This window comes from Mus pahari, chromosome 9 (genome assembly GCF_900095145.1).
Source record: "Mus pahari chromosome 9, PAHARI_EIJ_v1.1, whole genome shotgun sequence".
In the NCBI taxonomy this organism is placed as follows: Eukaryota; Metazoa; Chordata; class Mammalia; order Rodentia; family Muridae; genus Mus; species Mus pahari.
In genome coordinates, this window is record NC_034598.1 from 81,566,141 (window position 1) to 81,587,961 (window position 21,821).

The 21,821-nt window shown below is 44.3% G+C and overlaps 1 protein-coding gene and 1 non-coding gene across 3 annotated transcripts in view; one reads left to right on the plus strand and one right to left on the minus strand.

The window, feature by feature from the left end:
- Positions 1–21,049, minus strand: part of Lta4h (leukotriene A4 hydrolase) — a 33,494-nt gene extending 12,445 nt beyond the window's left edge. For both annotated transcript variants that reach the window (XM_021204593.1, XM_021204592.1), the window contains exons 1-11: positions 20,777–21,049; positions 14,711–14,841; positions 13,202–13,322; positions 10,095–10,163; positions 8,604–8,708; positions 4,911–4,963; positions 3,616–3,688; positions 3,244–3,384; positions 1,891–1,914; positions 1,348–1,418; positions 756–867 (exon numbers count right to left, since the gene is read on the minus strand). In XM_021204593.1, coding sequence (XP_021060252.1) covers positions 756–867; positions 1,348–1,418; positions 1,891–1,914; positions 3,244–3,384; positions 3,616–3,688; positions 4,911–4,963; positions 8,604–8,708; positions 10,095–10,163; positions 13,202–13,322; positions 14,711–14,841; positions 20,777–20,935 — 1,059 coding nt within the window. In that variant the 5' untranslated portion in view covers positions 20,936–21,049. The remainder of the gene's footprint in view (positions 1–755; positions 868–1,347; positions 1,419–1,890; positions 1,915–3,243; positions 3,385–3,615; positions 3,689–4,910; positions 4,964–8,603; positions 8,709–10,094; positions 10,164–13,201; positions 13,323–14,710; positions 14,842–20,776) is intronic.
- A 341-nt stretch (positions 21,050–21,390) lies between these two features.
- Positions 21,391–21,462, plus strand: Trnad-guc. The gene has a single exon. It is a non-coding gene; the product is annotated as a tRNA-Asp (tRNA).
- The last annotated feature ends 359 nt before the right edge of the window (positions 21,463–21,821 follow it).

Below are 21,821 nucleotides of genomic sequence, written 5' to 3' on the forward strand. Positions count from 1 at the left end.
TGGTTAAGGGTGCTGACTACTCTTCTGAAGGTCCTGAGTTCAAATCCCAGCAACCACATGGTGGCTTACAACCATCCGTCATGAGATCTGACATGCTCTTCTGGTGTGTATGAAGACAGCTACAGTGTACTTAGATATAATAATAAATAAATATGCCTGGCAGTGGTGGTGCATGCCTTTAATCCCAGCACTTGGGAGGCAGAGGCAGGTGGATTTCTGAGTTCGAGGCCAACCTGGTCTATAGAGTGAGTTCCAGGACAGCCAGGGCCACACAGAGAAACCCTGACTTGAAAAATCCAAAATAAGTAAATAAATCTGTGAAAAAAAAAATCACAAGTATTAGGGCCAGGCAGTGGTGGTGCACACCTTCAACTGCAGCACTCAGGAGGCAGAGGCAGGCAGGCAGAGATCTCAGTGAGTTCGAGGCCTGCCTGGTCTACAGAGTGAGTTCCAAGATAGCTAGGGCTGCTACACAGAGAACACTGTCTCAAACAAACAAACAAACAAACCACAAGTATTCACATAAATTTCAATGCAATAGTCATCTATGTTAGCAGTAAAGAGCATATGTGTTTCTTGGCTCCCAGTTTAGAACAGGGCTATGCATGGTATGTGTCAGACAATTATATGGCACCTGCTGCATCCTCTACACCTATAAATATGGCTACCCTATTGCTAAAAAGATACTTTATTAACCCAGTTTGGTAATGACTATACGAGGCTGGGTGACTCTTGTAGAAGCCCACCATACTTACCGTATTCTGTAGCTCTCCCCATCCTCCCAATGCATGGAAATGTCTGAACTTTTCCCCAAACAACCGTCCACAAATGTGGCGCTCTAAGTAGACAGTATGTCCTTCGTTTAACCTGAAAGGGAACAAAACAAAAAACAACAAAAATGGGCACTGTCACAGCAGATAGAACACAGCATCTTAGCCAAGCGGATCTTTTCTTTTGTTTTCCCAGGGAGGAGAGCCCTTATATATATCATGGCTTCTACATCCCAGCCCCTGCTGCCTAGAGAGGCCCAGGCAGTCAACTAAGACGACAGCAAGCCCAGACCAGCAGGTGGCAGCAGAGAAAAGGAAGCAGCAATCTTGCTATTGCCAAGTCTGTGTTAAAATGCGGCGACGGCAGAGAGTTAGCGGCAGGAATAAACTGCACACCTAGATCGTGTCGACCGCTGTGACAGGTGCGGCAGGATCTTTTGAAACTCGGTGTATGGTAGTGACCACAGGCAGGGAAACATGAAGTACAGAGGAGACAGCGGTGGCGGTGGGTGGGAAGCAGAAGGATCAGCAAGAGCAACCAATAAAAAACAAAAGAAAACAAAACAACCAATCATACCAAAAGTGATCCCACGTCCTGTTAGTCACTAGGTTTCCTGTCCAGCTATGAGATATTTCATGTGCAATAACCTGAGAGGACAGTGTGAAGGGATTAGTGGTCAGACCGAAGACCTCATCCTAAAGCAAGTCCTTATTCAAATACTTTAACTTCACATAACCTGATGTTTTTAAAAACGGATTCAAAACTGACTTACTTTGGGAGGAAAATGCAATTTAACCAAAGACCAAAAATGTATAGAACATGCTAATGGATTAGAAACAACTACCACCAAAAAAAAAAAAAAAAGAGGCATGGAAAGTATTAAAGTAAATGAACATGTAAGCCGGTTAAAATGTTTCATACATAGGAAATAACAATACTTGTTTCTGTGATTATGTATCATATATATTTGACTAAATTTTTCTTTACTCTAAAATCTAATTGCTGAAGTAGCAAGAGGATAACCCCAGTTTTCTTTGACAATAATAACTTCTTAACAATACAGTGGGTATTTTAACAACTTCTTGAGTGTTAAGATTGTAACAAGAAATTTTCACTTACGTTGGAGAGTGACTTGTCACCTGCCTACAAAAAAAGAAAACATCTTAGAATTTCCATCATCAGATGACAGGCTGCAACTGATGACACCAACCTTACATCTCAGACCTGGCCTGAAGGGTCACTGTATGTCTACTCTGTCTGTCAACAGGTTCAACACACAGGCATTAGAAAGCAAAAATTGCCTTCTTCCCTTCCCTAATCACAGAAACCTTTTTAACACCATTAGGACTAATAGGCTACTAACCCCAGAGAGAGTTCTTTACTTCCATTTCATGTATCTACCACTTTCTTACTGTGTGTGTGTGTGTGTATGTGTGTGTGTGTATGTGTGTGTGCGTGTGTGTGCATGTGTATGTGTGCGCATGTGTTTGTATGTGTGTAGGTACACGCACGTCTGCCTTTTCTACCGAGGCAGGGTCTCTCAGTCAAACCCAGAGCTCTGTGCTATGGCGAGTCTTGCTAGGCAGCTTGCTCTGGGAATCTCATCTCTGCTTTCTGAGGCTGGAATTACAGGCAGGCAGCACCAAGGTAGGTCCCACCAGGTCTGAGCTCTAGTCTACACGAGGGCTGTAAGCACAGCCTCCCACTCCCTCCTTTCTCATAATTCACAATATATTAAAGGAAAGTTTATACTGTCCAATGTGTTCTATGGCGAATTCCAATCTACTTAGGTCCTAGTTGAGTCCTTGCTGGATTCCTAGAACTCTAAGTGGCTCACTAGGTCTATAAAGCAGCAATGTGCGGTAGGCCAGTCTTCTCTTAGACGCTGGGCACTAAGTCTCTGCGCCTCATACCTGACTGCCAAGTATGAATGACGTGGACCCGTTGTCTAGATACATAATTTGTCCAAAGTGTGTTGCGTGGCAGGGCTACTCTCAACATTTCAAAATACTCTGAATACAACGTTCCCTTTCCCCAATGGCCACATCAGTCTCCTTTGAGAAAGTGAAATTCCAATAACCACAACTAGCGGTAAAATTAGAAATAAAGGCTATACAAACAAAAACATATTAAAAATATTACTAGCATCCAAAGTTCTTCCAATCTCTGTGTGTGTGTTTCTATGTGGAACGGCCTTAGCTTCTATTATTCACATGCTGCCCTCCTTGGATTTTGAGACAGTATCTCTCATTGGCCTGGGCAGAGGAAAAAGGCTATGGTCCAGGCCCTACTGTCTCCACCTCCCTGGTCCAGGACTGGTGTATACAACCGCCTTTTCACATGGGTTCTGGGAAGTCAAACTTAAGTCCTCATTAATTATGCAGCAAGCCCTTTATCAGCTGAGCTATGTCCCGGCCCTTCACCCAGGCTTATTTTTGAGACCTCCATTTCAAACAAAGAAATCTTTCTCACCAGTAGCGTAGGAGTCACGAACGTAAGACAAGGGTTCTCCATGCCGCCGTACGGGAAGGACGGGGGCAGAACCAAGAGGTCGTACTGCCCCCAAACATAGGGTCCTCCCAGATCTTCTGCAATTTTAAGCATGGATTCGGTCTGGAAAAAAAAAAAATGAATGCATACACATCTCCTCTTCATGGTCATAATAGTCATTTCTTAAAAGTGTAAAATGGCTTTCTGTGAAGGTTGCGAGTTAGAAATCTTTATTGAAATGATAAGCAGGAAGTAGCAACTGCCAACACGTCAGACAGTGCTCACAGCTATGGCATTACCCACGAACCTAAAATCTACCGCCTCATAATATTAGAAAGGGTATGTCTGACCAACCTCAGAAAATTCATAAGCAGATTTCTCCACCTGCTCTTTCTCGGACCACACCAGAGTCCTTGGGCCAATTTGTCTGCAAAATGCAAAAGCTTCATAAGAGAAATTCCAGTCAAATTCCTCATCTGGGTCTAAGAAGAACCAAGACGTTTTATAGTAACAAACCCTTGTAAAGTAAGACGGGATTGGTCATGCACTGACAGGGAGGGAAGAGGCCAAATCACTTGCGGTAGCTAACCTGCTGTTAAACACACAGCAAGAACCCTCCATAGAGGTACGGTGCAGGTAAAATGGAAACAGAGGCATGAAGTGCCCCCGAAGAGTTAGCTCCTGGCTGTGTGCTAAGGCCTCTGGGAATACTGGCTCCTCTCTCTACCTATGAGTGAAGAGACCCTGGCAGAGATTATACAAGATAATCCCAGAACAGGGAAGGCACACACTGGACATGCATGTAATAAACCAGTGGAAGAAGTAAGAAGTCTTGTCACACAATGTAACATAGCTAAGCCTCATGTATACTATGCTCAATGAAATAAAGTAGCCAGCAAGAGGCACATGCTGCATTTTTGTATTTCTCTGAAGTAATCAATGCAGATTGTAGGCATGTAAGCAGAACAGTGATTACCAGGAGTGCACATGAACTATGCCCAACACACGTACGTGCACCTGCCACATAGACGTACACACGTGGATAAAAATTCGAAATAAGAAATTGGGTGTGGGCGCACACCTTTCATCATAGCTTGTGGGAGGCAGAGGCAGGTACATCTCTGTGCGCTCAAAGCCAGCCTGGGCTACATAGTGGGCCAGCCAGAGCTATATATATAATGAGACTCTGGCTACAAAACACAATTACCAACCAAACGAAAGAGCACTTTAGCAATTGGTAAAACTTTAATCAAAATACCCTATTTCTGTACTATTTCTAGGACTCCAAGGGCTTCATATATCTGATCTCATGAGGCTGCCTATGAAGGTGGAGTGGCAGATTATAGTTTCTGGGAGAAAGAAATGGAGAATGTATGACATAACTTGTTCAAGCTCACATCAGAGTCTTGCTCTCAGCCTAAACTTAAGAGCATGCTCACTTTGCATTTGGAAAACTTAAGGCACAGTGGTAAAGACTTTGTATTCAAAATTAATTTGCTGTCTGCAATTCATAACTATTTGAATTTCTCTAAAGCTGTCAGCCCTACATCTTAGGCAATGCACAATGCTCTACTCATCAACTCTGCCTGCAGTTCAACTTGCCTATGGTCTCGCCTTTTTATAAACCTCAAAATTTGGGCAAAACTCACCTGCTTTCTAAAGCTCCAACAACCAAAGCAATCAGGTAGCATGGTATGGGGACCTGGAGGAGACAGACACACACAGTACACGCTGCATCAGTGCATAGGAACGGGGTGAGCCGGACCATTCAGATTTAAAATCTCTAAGCATTGCTATGAACCATCCTTCAATCCTTCTCAAATAGTTCAAACATATGACACAGAAACACTTCGAAACATTCATTTCCCTCTCATTCTACAAAAGGGAAGGAAACTGACAGGCAAAACCCAGGACTAAACAAATCTAAAGGGTACATTAAGTACTTCTCAAAAAGCAACAGCTAAGTACACAGATGCTGTGATGGTTTGTATATTCTTGGACCAGAGAATGGCACCATCTGGAGGTGTGGCCTTGTTGGAATAGGTGTGTCATTGTGGGTGTGGGCTTAAGACCCTCACCCTAGTTGCCTGGAAGTCAATCTTCCACTAGCAGCCTTTGGATGAAGACTCTCAGAACTCTCAGCTCCTCATGCCTGCCTGGACGCTGCCATGCTCCCACCTTGATGATAATGGGCTGAACCTCTGAACCTGTAAGCCAGCCACAATTAAATGTTGTTTTTTATAAGACTTGCCTCGGTCATGGTGTCTGTTCACAGCGGTAAAACCTTAATTAAGACAGAAGTTGGTACCAGGAGTGGGGTATTGCTTTGATAGGCCTGACCATCATTTATTTGAAAGAATGTGGATTTTGGGACTTGCATTTGGAAAGCAGTGGAATTATTTAAATGGGGCTTAATGGTTCATCCTAGTAGGAATATGGAAGTCTTAGTTGCTGAAGTAATTTGAATTGTGTTGACCTGACCCAAGAGATTTCAAAGGAGAAGAATATCAGAATGTGGCATAAAGATTGTTTTTGTGGTATTTTGATGAAGAATGTGGCTACTTTTTGCCCTTGTCTGAAAGGTTTGCCTAAGATTAAGGTGAAGAGACTCAGATTAATTGCATTGACAAAGAAAGTTTAAAAAAAGCCCAGCAGAGACTTTGTTCTCTGGTTAAGTCTTATGAANAGAAGTTTGAACAAGCATAGCAAGCTTAGAAAGGAAAAATATAAAATATATGGTTTGAGTATTAAAGGGGTACCAGGAAGTGAAATGGAGCAAAATCTTGTGTTCTAGGAAATAACAGATTAAGGGAGTGGGACCTTGGGGCAAGATCCTACCCAGCTAAATTTAGATCCAGGCATGGTGTTGCACACCTTTAATCTCAGGAGGCAAGCATGCTGATCTCTGCATTCAAGGTCAATCTCCGGAGCAAGATCCAGAACAGCCAATCTTAGGTAGTAAAGGAGTTGGAGAACAGAAAGCTGGTGACAATGTAATAGAACAAGGGGGCCATGTTTCAGCTCCTGCAAGCAGCAGAACTCTGCAGTTTCAGTCATGTGGCTCTGGCTTTAGAGTAACTAATAGAAGGGGCTACTTGGACAATTGATGTTGGTTAGCTGGAGCTAAGAAATTAGCAGTGATTAAGAAGAGACCAGCGTCACTGAGGTGAACTCTTCTGGGAAGTGTTTGCTGCAAGCACATAGAAGCTGTGTTCCAGGAATAGCCAAGGTTGTACCTTGTGCTGCAGTGGGAATTGGAGTAAGAATCACCCAGGTGGTACTGGTTTTGAAAGCATGAAGGTGTCATGAAGAACAGCTGAGCCTTGGCACTGTGAGAGGTCATGGAAGGCCATTTGGAGATAGCCTCAGCTGTAGTTGATGGCCCAGGACTGAAGGGGTCATGCAAAGGATTTGAGGCTTGGCACCATGAAGAGAGCCTATGAGAGGCTATTGGTGAAGCCTAGTTGGAGTGGAACACCCCAGTGTATTGGAGATGTCAGGACCATGGGATGATCACCAAGAACAGAAGCCGTAGCTGGGCGTGGCGGCGCATGCCTTTAATCCCAGCACTCGGGAGGCAGAGGCAGGTGGATTTCTGAGTTCGAGGCCAGCCTGGTCTACAAAGTGAGTTCCAGGACAGTCAGAGCTATACAGAGAAACCCTGTCTCGAAAAAACAAAAAACAAACAAACAAAAGAACAGAAGCCATAGTGGAGTGGATCAACCTGAGTTTAGAGTGCTACAGAGGGCAGAGCTGGAGAAGTGATGCCAGCCCTTAGGAGGAGACCAAAAGATCAAGTGTAATCCCAGACACTTGAAACAAGAAGTTGTAACATTGAAATTGCCTTGGAGACTCAAAGATGTTAAAGATGCCAGAGCCATGAGATACAAGCTGAGGAAAGCTGCTAACAGGGAGTGGAACCAGCCCAGGAGAAAGCAGTTTGTTGCAGTCAACAAAGATGAAAAAGGAGTGGAGATCTGAAGACCACTTTGACATCAGTCATGGAGATGCAGAGGTTGAAGTTTGCCCAGCTGGTTTCCTGTTTTTCTTTGAGGATTACAGTTAAGTGATTGGATGAATCTCAGAAGAGACCTTGATCTTTGGACTTTTAACACTGTTGAGACTGCTATAGACTATGAGGACTTTGAAAGTTGGACTAAATGCATTTTGCATTATGCTATGTTTAAGCATGGCCCCCCATAGACTCATGTTTTTGAACAAGTCTATGGGGGCCAGGGAGTAGAATGTGATGGTTTGTATATTCTTGTACTAGTGAGTGGCACCATCTGGAGGTATGGCCTTGTTGGAATAGGTGTGTCACTGTGGGTGTGGGCTTAAGATCCTCACCCTAGTTGCCTGGAAGTCAGTCTTCCACTAGCAGCCTTTGGATAAAGACATAGAACTCTCAGCTCTGCCTGTGCCATGCCTGCCTGGATACTGCCAAGCTCCCACCTTGATGATAATGGACTGAACCTCTGAATCTGTAAGCCAGCCCCAATTAAATGTTGTTTTTTATAAGACTTGCCTTGGTCATGGTGTCTGTTCACAGCAGTAAAACCCTAACTAAGACATACACTTTTCCCCTTTATTTCTGGATTTTCCCCCCTCCCTTCCAATTTTTAAAACATTTCCCCTCTAAACTCCTTTATATTTTAAACCAGCAGTAAGTAGATACCAAAGCTATGATGTCATAGGTTCCAACAGGAAGCAACATTGTCCACTCTGAAGACAATTAAGAAAACATATCTCACAGGTAGGTATACACAGACAGGTCCATTCTGCCCACTGAAGGTCCAAGACACAAGTTCGGTTAAGTAAATCCCAGCTGAGGTGTCGGGTTTTTAACATACCGGGCGGTAATACTGCCCTTTTCTGGTAACTTCCCATTTTCAGATACTCTGGCCAGCCACAGGGCACACTGATGTGCGAGGCCAATGAGAATGAGTACTCAAAGAAAACAGGAAGCCAGGCTGGGCACTGGGTACTCCTCTAATCCCAGTACTCAGCCCAAGCACTTGGAAGGCAGAGGCAGGCAGGCGGATCTTGGAGGTGGAGGCCAGCCTGGTCTACAGAATGAGTTCCAGGACAGCCAGGGCTACACAGAGAAACCCTGTCTCAAAACAACCAAAAAAGAAAAGAGACCAGGAAGCCGACTAGGACTGGATCCAGGAATGTGGTCAGGCATCCCGAGCTGTGCCTCCCCAGCAACCTCTTCCTGTAATGTAACAATCAGGAGAGAGGAGGCGAGAAAGGCTGCATTTTAAAGCCCGGACTCCCTGGATAGGTGAGTTTCCTTTCAAGTTCACCACTGAGACAAAATGTAGGCGCTGATCTGACCTTACCTTCTGGTTGAATCTGTAAATCTTCCTGCTGGGGTCTTCTGGGTCAGGAGCTTCTCCATCGCGGATGGCACTCATGAGAGCCACCAGTTCTTTCGGGACAGACACCTAGTCAGAAGAAAGACAAAATCCCTTCTTCTAATTATAAGGCAGGGGTCTATGCATCTTAAATTAAAAATGTAAATGCTCTCTTCCACCACTTCTTGCCTATCTACATGATAAAGCGACTCTGGACTTAAAATGCACATACATGTGAGTTCTGTAAACAGGACCAGCAACACAGAAAACTGCCTAGATCATGAATGTGACAGATCTTTTCACTCATCCAGGAATATTAAGAGCAGGATTTGGAGAGAAACTACATTAGAACACTATCTTAGTAGTCTCCCCATCAAATATGGGTCAAATGTCACAGGCTTTCTGCAAGGAAAAATAGAAATGAAGAGACCAGCAGTACCACAAATAAAACTGGCGGCCACCAAGTATCCCCTCCATGCCCCCAAACAAACTCAAAAGATGATATACTTGCAGCAGGCCAGAGAATACAGCTTTGGCCATCTTACATTTAGGACTTGGAGGTACAAACAGTATTTTCTAAAGGGGGAGTAACTACAACTTTGGCTGGAAACCGTGAAATCATTTCTTTCTGGAAATCATAAAACAGAGTGTCTCAGAAGTGTGTCCCTGAGCTCTGGAATCCTGAGACCCACGAGTGTTCATAATGTAGTAGGTACACACAGGTTTGACCTGTTCTTGCACAGATCAGGCCTCCCAGCTATAGAGAGGAGACAAGCACAGAACAGAGCTCTAGAGCCAGGGTCGGCCAGCAGGGGTCAGCCTCATCCTCTCTCATCGGTTAGGTAATAAGCTGTTCACAGGACAACAGTGGCCCTCAGAAGCTAACAGCATGGTTAGGGATGGATCATGATCACCCCAGCTGTGAACATTCAGACTTGCTATGGTCACACAGTTCGGTGGTAGAGAAGAATCTTGAACTCGGAGGTCCCGTGCCTGCAAGCATAATTTTCTATAGCACTAATAAAGTCTGTCTGGGCTACAGAGAAACTGGGGAAGAAAGCAAATCCCATGAATAAACATTGGTCTTCCTTTTATTTGCTTGGTCTCAGGAGCCCCAGCCTTTGGAAGGTGCTCATTAATTATAATCCAACCTTCACCAAAGGGACGAGCAGCACCAGTGACAGAGGAACTGGACACACACCGACAAGTCCAACAGCGGCTGCCCAGGACATCTGCACACGGGCGTCACAGCTGCACTCTTAGGGGAAGAATGGTCCTAAATTCTTAAATCTGAGGATAGGATGGCTTCCCTTGTTCATAATTATAATGTTTAAAACTACCTTTTTATTAGAGATCCAAAATGAGATCTGCAGGCTCAGTGGAAACTGAGTATGAAGTACACTATTTCCACCTCTGGAATTTGACTTGTTTCCCCTTTTCACAACATATTTACTTATTTAACTCTGTAATGCTTACCTCTGCGGTGTAGGTTAATTTCACAGAAGGAGTGTCTTGGCAAGGGAGGATGGCCCTGCAGTGGATGGCCTAAAAGGGAAAGATGAAGAAACGGCTACACAGAAATCATTAAAGTCACAGCACGGATTTTATGTAGCTTCTGTCTACAGAATAATAGAGTTTTCAAATCTCTCGGGATCTTTTAGAGCAGCAAGAATAGATCTGTGGGTTTAAGGTAATCAGATTTTGGGGCTGAGAACCTGGCTCACTGAATAAATCACTTGTCAGTTGAGCCTGAGGACCTGAGTTTGGCTGTGCTCACCGTTTCCTTTTGGTTTTTAGTTTGTTTGTTTTTGCCTTGGTTTGGTTTGGATTGGATTGGCTGGTTTGGTTTGGTTAACACTTTTGTTTTTATAAAGCTTAGTCCTATGGCACACTCCTGCAATCCTGGTGCTGGGGAGGTGGAGGCAGGGGGATCACTGGTCCTCACTGGCTTGTCTAGCCAAGTTGAGTTCCAGGTTCAATGAGATACTTTGTATCCAAACATAAGAAGGAAAGAGACTGGAGAAGTCACCTGATGTCAATCTCTGGCTTCCGTACACATGCAAACAACACCCCACATGTGTACACACATACGCACACATGCACACACACACACACACACACACCCATGCACGCACTCACGCATGCAAACTTCTTTATCTCCCGTGAACCCTCACAATTCCCTATGAATCCTTACATAAACTGTTCATCACTGTTGACAGTTACATCCATAGAGGAACTCACAGGAGCCCTGAGGGAAAGGGTGCTATTTTGAAACAAACTTGCATGCTTATCACACTGTCTTGCATCAGTCTGTGGGAAACGCGGCTCCAACAAGGAATAGACATAATAGACCCTGCAATTCTGTAAGCTGCCTGTGTCTGATCTACTCTTACCAAGCAAAGACTCCAGCTTTTATCAGGACACCGTGCTGTGCTTAAGGGAGAATTCATACTAACATCCCTCTCTGACGCTGCTAAAAATCCTGGAATTCCTTAAAATCCTTAGGCTCTCCTAGATATATTTCATTTAAAACAATGCCATAATGAGATCTGTCATAAGACATTATGTGCTGATTTTAACAATAAAATAAAAACTTGAAAAACTCCTCAGACTCTACTAAAACACAGTGAAAATGTCATAGCTCTCTAGGTGTGGTGGCACATGCCCTTAACCCCACATTCCAGAAGAAGAGGCTGGAGGATCTAAGTTCAAGAACAGCCAGGGAGGGGTACACAGAGAAACCCTGTTTTGAAACTACCACTACCACTATTAACACTCCCTACCTAGTCACACCCCACCCCAGCAAAAATATCACACTTGTTACTCTTGCAGAGGTCTGGGGTTCAGCTGTCAACACCTACATGCCCGCTAACAGCTGTCTGTAACTATAGTTCCAGACACTCTCTCTGGCTTTCTTGGGCACTACATATATGTGGTGCAGACATACATGCAGGTAAAACAGCCATAAACATACAATAAAAATGGATACATATTTTAATATATATATATAAATAAATTATTGGGATAAAGTACAGCCAAAAGAACTAACTAGTTCTTTCTCTGGAGGTAGGTTCCCAGAACACACTGCCTGAGTTTTCTCAGCAGGCTGTGCACAGGTGTCCTGGCAACACTACAGCATTTCTAGGCGACTTTCACTGGGCAAATCAAACTTGGGTAAAGAAATATCTGTGGACAACAGCTGAAAGCACCCATCCAAGTCACATCTGCAGGTCCCAGGCAACCGCAACGGATTCTTAATCCGTTTCCTGTCCTTTAAGCACCACTGCCAGTAAAAACTGGGAAGGACAAATTCAAAGTTTACACTCTTGGGATTTACACCATTACATTTCTTGTAAACTTTACCTTATAGACAATTCAACGGGAAATCCTGATTTCAGAATCAACTATTATGAAGTGATATGGTGTACATGACTTGTAATATTCTTGTCTAAAACTTTTTGCCGTTTTTCAAGTCATTTTGTGTGGTTTTGTTGTTGTTTTGGGGTGTTGGGTGTTTGCCTTTTTTTAGACAGGGTCTCATGTAGCCAGTGCTGGCCTCCAGTCAGCTATGTAACCAAGGATACCTTGTAATCTTGGGGGATGGGGGGAGTGACGGCTGAGACAGGGTTTCTCTAGGTAACCTTGGCTGTCTTGGAGCTCACAGAGATCAGCCCATTTCTGCCTCCCATGTGCCACCACTGCCTGGCAGCCTTGTATTTCTGATCCCTCTGCTTCTACACACTTACCAAATGCTGGGAACACAAGCATTCACCGCCACAGCCTGTTCATGGGGTGCTGGGGCCCCCACCCAAGGCTTTAGGTTAGCTACAGCCCCAGTCCTCTTCCAAATAATTTTCTTAGATTAAAAAGATTATTTCAAGCAGTGTCATACAAAGTAAATATGCTTAAGTCATGCTTTGATACTTTATGTATTTAAAACTGCACTTGAGTTTAACATATAGCTAGCATACAGGGGTGTTAAGATAACTAAACATGCAGAGTGTTTGACTTGATGTCTGGAAATAGAGGAAATGCTTAATGAGGGGCTTTCTTTAGTCATACGTGATTTGATTATTAACACAATTAGGACTTTTTTTGTCTAGAGAAGTTTTCTATTTATCCTTATAACAGACTACCTCTAATTGCAGTGTATTTTTATCTCTAGCTTTAAAATCGAGCGTGGAAGTGTTTGAAATCATGTCTTTTAAAAAGTATACTTAATATATTTCACAACCAGGAACTCGGTCTTTCAGGGTCCTCTTTCTCACCGGCAGCCTTTCTGCAACCAACACACATGGCTTTTGTTTATGAATTCTCCTTGCATTTCAGGGCCATTCACTGAGTCCCCATTCAAGGGCAGGTTGTACTGTAGGCGTTTGGGAAGTTAAATATAAGTAAGCCCTATATACTTCCATTTAGATGGGCTGTTTCCAAATTAAAGACATCTGACTTTTAAAAGCTGTATTAGTAGCAACATACAAACGAGAATATATGTTGTTCTGGGTAATATGAAACCAGAGTGTGTTTGTCCACAGGGCCTGCACGTGCTGGGAAGTTCCCAGCATCTCTGAGCATCCTTTTACCTGGCACTGGCTGAAGAGATACGGATGCTGCTTCCCTGACGTCTGTTCAGGAGTGAGCCACTGAAGAGCAGAGGACTTGGGAGACGTCTCAAAGGAAATTTCTATAACGACCTCTTGATTTCTGCAGGAGACAAATACAGGTATTAATGGTGTATAAATTACACCTAGCAGAATTTGAATTCAGAACACACACAGGGAACAGCATGAGCGCTCCCCTGAGGTCTCACTGGTTTAGAGTGAGTTCTAGAAACAGCAGTTCACATAAATCTGACTCTTTGCTACTTGAATGTCAGCCCGAGGTTTCTTCTCACTCTCATACTAATGAACACATGACGGGCTGATAATCAGCCAAGTGGCCCACAGTGTGTCACGTACTTTGCATCTGTGATCGTGTTTTCTGTGACAGTGGGGATGTGGGAGGACCAATGTCATCACCCTACTTCAGTGGTGGGTGGCAGCATGTGACCCAGCCCAGTGATGCTGGGTGACATGGTAAGTCACAGCAAGGGAAAAAAGCTTGTAGTGATTTTTGTAGCTGTAGAATCTAATTAAAAAAACAAAAACAAAAACAAAAACCTCTTCCTCGAAGTAACTCATACATAGTGATTTTCTAAGTATCCATCTGTGATAGACTACAGGAAACAAAAACTGATTCTTCATCCTAGAGTTTCAGAAACTTTGATGGGGGAGGAGCAAGAGCTTCGGAGCCAGGCAGCCCAACTTGGACTGAAACCCTGACCTCCCCCCACACCGTACACTAGGGCAATGACTTGATCTCAACGTACCAGTTTCTTCACCTATAGAATATAGAGCAAATGATTCTGTCGCCCATGCTATGCTTGGGTTCCCTTTCCCTTTCTTAAAGGGAAGAAGGCATAAGGATATCGGAAGATGACAGTAGATCATCTTTGTTTCAGGATAATGGTTTCTGCTCTTTCTCACCCCCCCCACCCCCCCAGGTATCAGGGGGTGAGACACACTCTCTCTCTGTGTGATGACCCTGGCTACTTTTTTCTTAAATGAGCGACTTTCTCGGTGAGTGGCTTTCCTCATCTGGAAGTGCAGCTCCTAGGCAGAGGGTGGCTTAGAGAACTAAAGGAGCCCTTTAAGCACCAATACTGAGAGTGGCAGGAAGTCAGCCTCCCTACATTCAGAATGATCACTCCGGTGACAGTGGCCAGCCTCGGGGGCAGAGGCAAAGAGTAGCTTCACGTATCCTCCAGGTCATCTAGAAATGGCATGCTCCCCACCACGCCAGACACCAGGGAAGTGATGGGCGGCTCTGGCAACATTACCCAGTGTCCTTCCAACCAGTGCTTCATGCACTCCATTTCTTCAGGATTTGAAGAACTTACCGTTTTTCACTGCCAGCACCAATGTGCATGGATTACAGAAGTGATCGCCAATCGCTACATACAAACATATATTAGAAACACGGGAAAGACGTGTAAATTCTTTTAAGATATATCTTGCTATTACTTAGTCATAAAAAGAGGGGAGCATCCATACTTGCTCAGGGCGATGGGGAGAGAGATTTCCATCGGCGACCCTTTGTAACCTTGACTTTCTCCAAGGGTGTATTTGACTTCTTGTCCATTGATCACCACTTTTTCTATTGTGAGGTCTTTTGTGTCCAAAGTCTAAAATCAAATTAAATAAGAAGAAGATAGTTTTATGGATCAGAACAAATACTACATCGAGGTTTATTACAGTGAGGATAAAACTAGCTACTTATAGAAAGTAAAACAGACTGAAACTAAGAACTAAAGGCAGATATATGACAGTTTTAACTGTCAATTTGACACAATCGAGAATCAGCTAGGAAGAGAATCTCAATAAGAGATTGTCTGGATTAGTTTGGCCTATGCACATGTCTGTGGGGCATTGTCTTGATTGTGTTCATAGTGGTGGGAAGAGCCCCCCCCCTCACACCGTGGGTGGCATCATTCCCTAGGTTTGGATGCAGAACTGAATAAATGTAGAGATGGGGCTGAGCACAAGGAAGCAGGCATTCAGTCATTCTCGGCTTTTTGCTGTGGGTGTAACGGCTGCTTCAAATTCCTGCCTTTGCTTCCCAGTAATGATGGACTACAACCTCAAAATATGAGTCAAAGAAACCCCTTTTCCCTCATACATGCTTTTGTCAAGGTATTTTATCAAAGTCATAGAAACGAAACTGAAATAAGTAGTTAACAGCAGTGAAGGACTCTTACTTTTCAACATTCTAAGCAACTTGAAAAATTTGGAGTTTGGGGACTTGCATATATAATGAATTCTGGGATGCTCACATGTACTTTGGACTAATTCTTTAATTCTGTTATAAAAATCTTCACCTGTGATCCAGTTTGACATATTAACATCCCACTACATATTCTTTGGAAGGAAAAACAGAGCCCAACTCCTACCATGTACTTTTGTAAGCCCCCAAATTGAAACAAATGCAGGAACTCACTAGGCACTATTGTTATACAGCTAAACAAAGGTCAGCCTTGGAAGGCAACAACACTGCCCAGCTGAGTCTGCACAAGGCTGAAACAACCGTGCCTACTTACTTTGGCCAATTCAGGGCTGCAGCCCTGGGCAACAGCAAATCTGAGTTCCCATCCTGATAATCTCCCCAGAAACCAGATACTTTCACTATGTCCAACTAAGCCCTTCTTTCAGAATTTTCAACCTTCCTACACCGCCAAGCTGTCTCCCAGAAGCCTAACAGAGCCTCTCGAAGTATGGTGAAGACTCTGCTCTGTCCATCCACTTACTAAACTGTTCTCCTCCTCCTCCTCCTCCTCCTCCTCCTCCTCCTTCTCCTTCTCCTCCTCCTCCTCCTCCTCCTCCTCCTCCTCCTTCTTCAACTGAGGGCAATCTAAGATGGCTGCTTCCATTGTCCCATCATTTCCTCCCCCTCTTTGCTGGCTTCTAGCACCTTGGCCCACAGAGCGTTTCTGGTAACTTGACCACTGTCTATCCTCACTCTTATGGGTTTGGCCACTCAGCCCCACAATGGATTCTGACTCTCCATGAAAATGGTTCTCTACTTTTACACTCCTGCCTCTCTTCTCTTTAATTCCTCAATACAGGTACATCCCAATGTGAGCCTTGGCCCTCTGGCTTGAGTTTATGCCCACACACATCCAGCCAGACTCTTTCGTTTTGTTTGCTTTTCAACATAGGGTCCCATTTTGAAGGTTGGACTAGGCCTTGAACTCGCAATCGTCTTAAACTACTCTCCTATACCTCCCTTAGGCTAATGGATGATAAGCCCAGAAAGTCACAGAAGGCTGAGGATGTAGCTTAGTTAGCTGAGTGCTTCCCTAACATGATAGAAATCATGGCATCCATCCCCAGCACCAACACGTACTAGGAGTGGTGGTTGCCTGAAATCCCAGCACTCATGAAGCAGAGGCAGGAGGGTAAACAGTTCAAGGTCAACTTTGGCTTCCTACTGAATGAGGCCAGCCTGGGGTACAGAAGACCCTATCAAAGAAAAACAGGACCCAGGGGTGATCTCTAGATTTGATTTCCATTTCTCTGGCACCAACAACTTTTATTTGGGAAAGAATAGTTTCAAATTTACCCTGAGTACTATCCACTTCCGTTCTGAGGACAATCGTTTCTTTTAAATTACTTTTTGTGGTACCCCAACTATTACTTCAACCAGAACTGGCTCATCTTTTCACACCTGCATATTCACAATATATGATTTCATTAATAATTTTATATTATTATCAATTTATTAACATTAATTTTGTCCCTTCATGGTCTAATACCTTTTTTTCTGAACATGGACTTGGTTTTAAGACTATAATTTGAATGTCTTTGTTCATATCAGACTTTAGGAAAATAAAGATGGGGCTGGAGAGATGGTCTAGCCATTAAAGCCTAGGCTCACAACCAAAACTATAAGAAAATAAAGATAGATTAACTGCGTCATTTCCCAATGGAACACATCCTATTTTCTATATTGCCTAAATCTTTCAAATCTGTTCAGGATCAGAAGAGCTGGTTATTGTGACGAGTACTTTGTACAAAGCTCCTTTCCCATCTCCTGATTGTTCTAATAGTTGGCCTTGTGCTCTCAAACGACATCTACTGCACTGTTATATTATGACTGGGGATGCTTAAAGAGAATGTTACCTAGATTTGCATCCCCATGAAAATATGAGATGAGAATTTACCCACGAAGCAAGCGCTAAACCAAAACAAGACAGTAAGTGAAATTTTAAGCTACAGAGCCCATCCCAAACCTCAACCTTTATTTTCTAAGTATTACAAGAAGGTCCCCTTCAAATTTCACTTATGTTACTAACCATCACTGTCACTAAAAACTGTAGTAGGAAAATAACGGAAACTGGATAGCTGAAGCATTAGACCTTCCGGCAGACACTTAACTGAGCACCGACTAGCACAGCGCCAGGCTACCTACATCATCATAAGAAACTGTCACAGTGTCCCTCTTTAGACAACACACAAAAAAGCTCTGTACATCTGAACAGATGACATGCAACACACATAAACCATTTCGCCTTTTGCATAGGCTGTTGGGAAGTTCCATGACAACTTTATAGCACACAACTCCCTTACATTTACTCTCCGTTTCTAGACACCTTTTAAAAATATTATACCATATATGCTGTTTTAATTTTACTTTTCTAGGTCCTAACGATGAGACCTGAGGGGTCACACAGGCTAGGCAAACCCTGAATCACAAAACTACATGGCCAGTTTCTGCACATGTGTGTTTCAAGACAGGGCTTCTTTGTGGAGCCTTGGCTGTCCTAGAACCAGCTCTGTAGACCCAGAGCTGGCCTCGAACTCAGAGATTTGACTGTCTCTGTCTCCTGAGTGCTGGGGTTAAAGGGATGCACCACCACTGCCTGAACCAAGTTCTTTCTAAATAAAAGCAGGTTTGAATAGAGGCTTATGCCTCTATATCATATTCCTACTTTTTAAACATCCACAGACTGCTTTGAGAAAACAAACAAACAAACAAACAAACAGGGGTATATGGAATGAAATCAAAATCAAAACTCCAAACCATCTGGATGTGATATTCAGCTCAGCCACTGTATTTAGCGGCACCCAGAACCTGAACAGCAGGAAGACTCAATACCTGGCTCCCTCCATTCCCTAGTGGCTGACCCGTGACACAAAACCCTCTAGGCCACTAACAGAAGAACAACGAAACAAAACTGTAAATTTCAAGGTAAACAAATGCTTGGAAGTTACGAATTCTGAGTACCAAGGTTCAGTGCAAGCAACCTAAAACTAGAAAAGGCTTCTAGAAAGGTGGGAATTAGTCCTGTTAGAGGGACCATCGACCCCACCATCACCATCCAAGTATTACAAGAAGGTCCCCTTCAAATTTCATTTATGTTACTAACCATCACTGTCACTAAAAACTGTAGTAGGAAAATAATGGAAACTGGATAGCTGAAGCATTAAACCTTCCGGCAGACACTTAACTGAGCACCGACTAGCACTGTGCCAAGCTACCTACATCATCATAAGAAACTGTCACAGACTCCAAGGAAGGCATAGAAAAGACCTGCTCTCTCATCAATGCAGTGCTGGTACAGAGCCGGGGTGGAAGGGCATGATGTCATGCCACCTCTGGGATGCAGACAGCACTGTTGGCCATGTAGCCTATATTAGGCTTAGGCACTGCTTTCTAACTGGATTTGTTCCATTAATCCAGTCCCCTCAGTGTCCTCGGCATGCCAATCACTACACAAGGAATTTGAATTATATAGGAAAAAGACAGTTTCTTCCTACCGTAAATCTATGTCAGAAGTTGTGGCTCATGTCTATAATCCCAGAACTCAGGAACCTGAGATAGGAGAATCACTAGTTTGATGCCAGCCTGGGCTACTTATTGGGTTTAAGGCCAATCTAAGCTATAGAGAGTCCCTGTCTCAAGAAAGGGATCCCTAATCTACTAAGAGAAAGAAACAAACCAACTTCAAATCAATATAAGTAGTACCAAGCATTTGGTCTCTGGCTGTTGCCATAAATAAGCAAAACAATTACAAACAGATGTTACTTTGTACTATAATAACCTCTTTTGAAGAGAACGGGACATCGTAATTCCAGCCCCATTCCTAAACAGATAGGCCAACCAGAAATCAGAATTTCAAAGTCTTACTTTTCTATAGTTTAGGGGACTGTGAAGATAACATAACTTTTAAGATTGGGACACAGTTAAAAACTTAAGCCTCCTAACTCCTGCCTCCTCACTGAACAGAAAGTGATAGAGCTTTCTATCTACAGATAAAGGGCAGTGTGCACTCATAGGGAACACTGCTAAGCAAGCAAAATTCTCTTTAATAAAAGGAAACTGAGTCCAAAGGCTAAACTTCTGTCCTGCTGGGGCAAAGCTGCCCCTGCAATAAAAGATACCAAGTACCCTACTTCGAGACCAAAGTGCAGCTGACTTATAAGGAAATAGCCTCCTTTGTCGCCAATAAGGCTTCATTTTTTTTCTTTCTTACAGTATGTTCCAGTCGTTTTAAGTCAAACAACAACAAAAGGTTTTAAGAGGCAAAATCACCGTTCTTATCTACACTTCTAATTCAATCAAATATTGACCCCGTTAATTTCACTCCTAACTTCCAGCCCTGGTAACTTAACTGACATACTTCAGCACAGATAACCACACAACGCTGCAATGCTGGCTGGTTAGCAGGCTGGATACAGCCGGTCTTTTCATGTTCCTCTCGTTTCTAAAACGGTCCTCTATGACTTTTCTCCTCAAGGAAAATGTTCCATCCTAAAACCATCAGACAACGGAACACTGACTGTTGACTATATGAAACAGATCAAACCATTGTGTTTCATGATTCTAAACAAATCTTTATTCAAATGGTTAGAGTTTATAGAAGTACATATTTTATAATAAGTGCTATAATAATGACTTGCTCCTTGGATCCACTCATTAAAAATTGCATTGGGTCATCCTTAGAAAGCTGGACTATACCACCTGTCCTTAAACCACCAGAAGATAATCGTAATAAGAAGCAAAAGCAGAAAGAGTCCCTGAAGAGCAAGGGTTGCACCTGCTCTTAGAAAGCAGACACTGGAAACCTTAAAACGGGATGGAAAGGGCAGGGAACCCTAAGGGGCTTGAAAGACAGGATGTTGGATCTGAGAGTTGGGGTGGCCTGCGGAGTAAGGACGGTGCACTGGGGGCTTGCAAAGTCTGGGGCCTGGGGAGAGGGATTCTGGGAAGTGGGCCAAGGAAGAAGGGGGCCACAAGGTTGGGAGTAGTAAGTGAGGGGACTGCGATGGGGGGTAGGACGAAGTATCCCAAGAGTGGGTGAGGGGCGAGGCGTGGAGCGGGAGCTAGGACGCTAGGATGTGTCCAGGAAAAAGGGAGGGAGCAGGAGACCATCCTACGTGGAAGGCGAAGGAGAGAGTGCCGATGTAAAAGTGGGACTGAGGAAGGGATGCGTGTGGGGGCTGAGAAAGAGGTACAGAAGCCCGAGGGAAGGCCAGCGATCGCAGGGCTCCCGGGGAGCAGGGGCGAAGAGCGGGAGGAGAGCGGCCCCGGAGAAGCGGCGCTGCACAGACGCCCCGTACCAGGCTGCGCAGATTCTCCTCCTGTGACTGGACCGTGAGCGCGGCCGTCCCGGTCAGCGCCCGGCGAGCGAAGTCGACGCTGCAGCGAAGATGGAGGTGCTTGGTTCGGCAGACCGAGGCTGGAGAAGCCAAGGAGCAAGTATCCGCGACCTCGGGCATGGTTGTGGGAGATCCGCCGCACGTCAGCCAGCACCCAGACACTCTACCGCCAGACTTTCACCGCGAGCCGGAGAACGGAGGGAAGCACAGAGGGTAGACGGCGCGGTGCACCCCGGGAAAGGGAGGCTCCGAGCCTCCGAGGGGCTTAGTGCAGAGCAGGACGGAACTACCAATCCCATGATGCAGCGCGATCAGGCTAGCGCTAGACAGCATGGGATTGGGAGGCGGTGCGGGGAGGAACCGAGGGGGTGTCTGCGGCACGGTTAGGGTGGGTTAGGGGAAACGCTGAGTGGAGTGGGGACACAGCTAATGGAACGCTTTCGTTTTAGTTCTGCTCAGTTGCGATAGGAGCCCTGACGGTATCACGAAAAGCAAAATTTATTGGTGTACTTTGTTGGGGGCGTGGCTGTCTTGAATAGATAAGGGACCTATCAGAAAGGCCACTACTGTGCAATTCCTCGTTAGTATAGTGGTGAGTATCCCCGCCTGTCACGCGGGAGACCGGGGTTCGATTCCCCGACGGGGAGGCACAACTATCACTTTTTTAATGGGGCTATATTTGTTGGTAATATAGTGACTTCACTGTTGCCTGTTTTTCTGGTTCTCTCGTGTATTCCCAGCATAAGTACCTAAACCAAAATAAAAACATAAACATCTGAGAAGCGAATGATGACATGTGCACTGACCACAGTGGCAATAAAAGAACAGCGGCACGTCTACTGTGAAAAATCAAAGGAATGTTGAAAGGTGCCTGGCCATTTAATTCTAAACAACTTTTAAGGAGACCTGAGAAATGAGAAGCCGCCCGTGTTATTCAGCAAAACAGATCACACCAGATTAAGTTCCTGAAAAGGGCTTGTAACACTGCAAACATTGTATGTTTTGA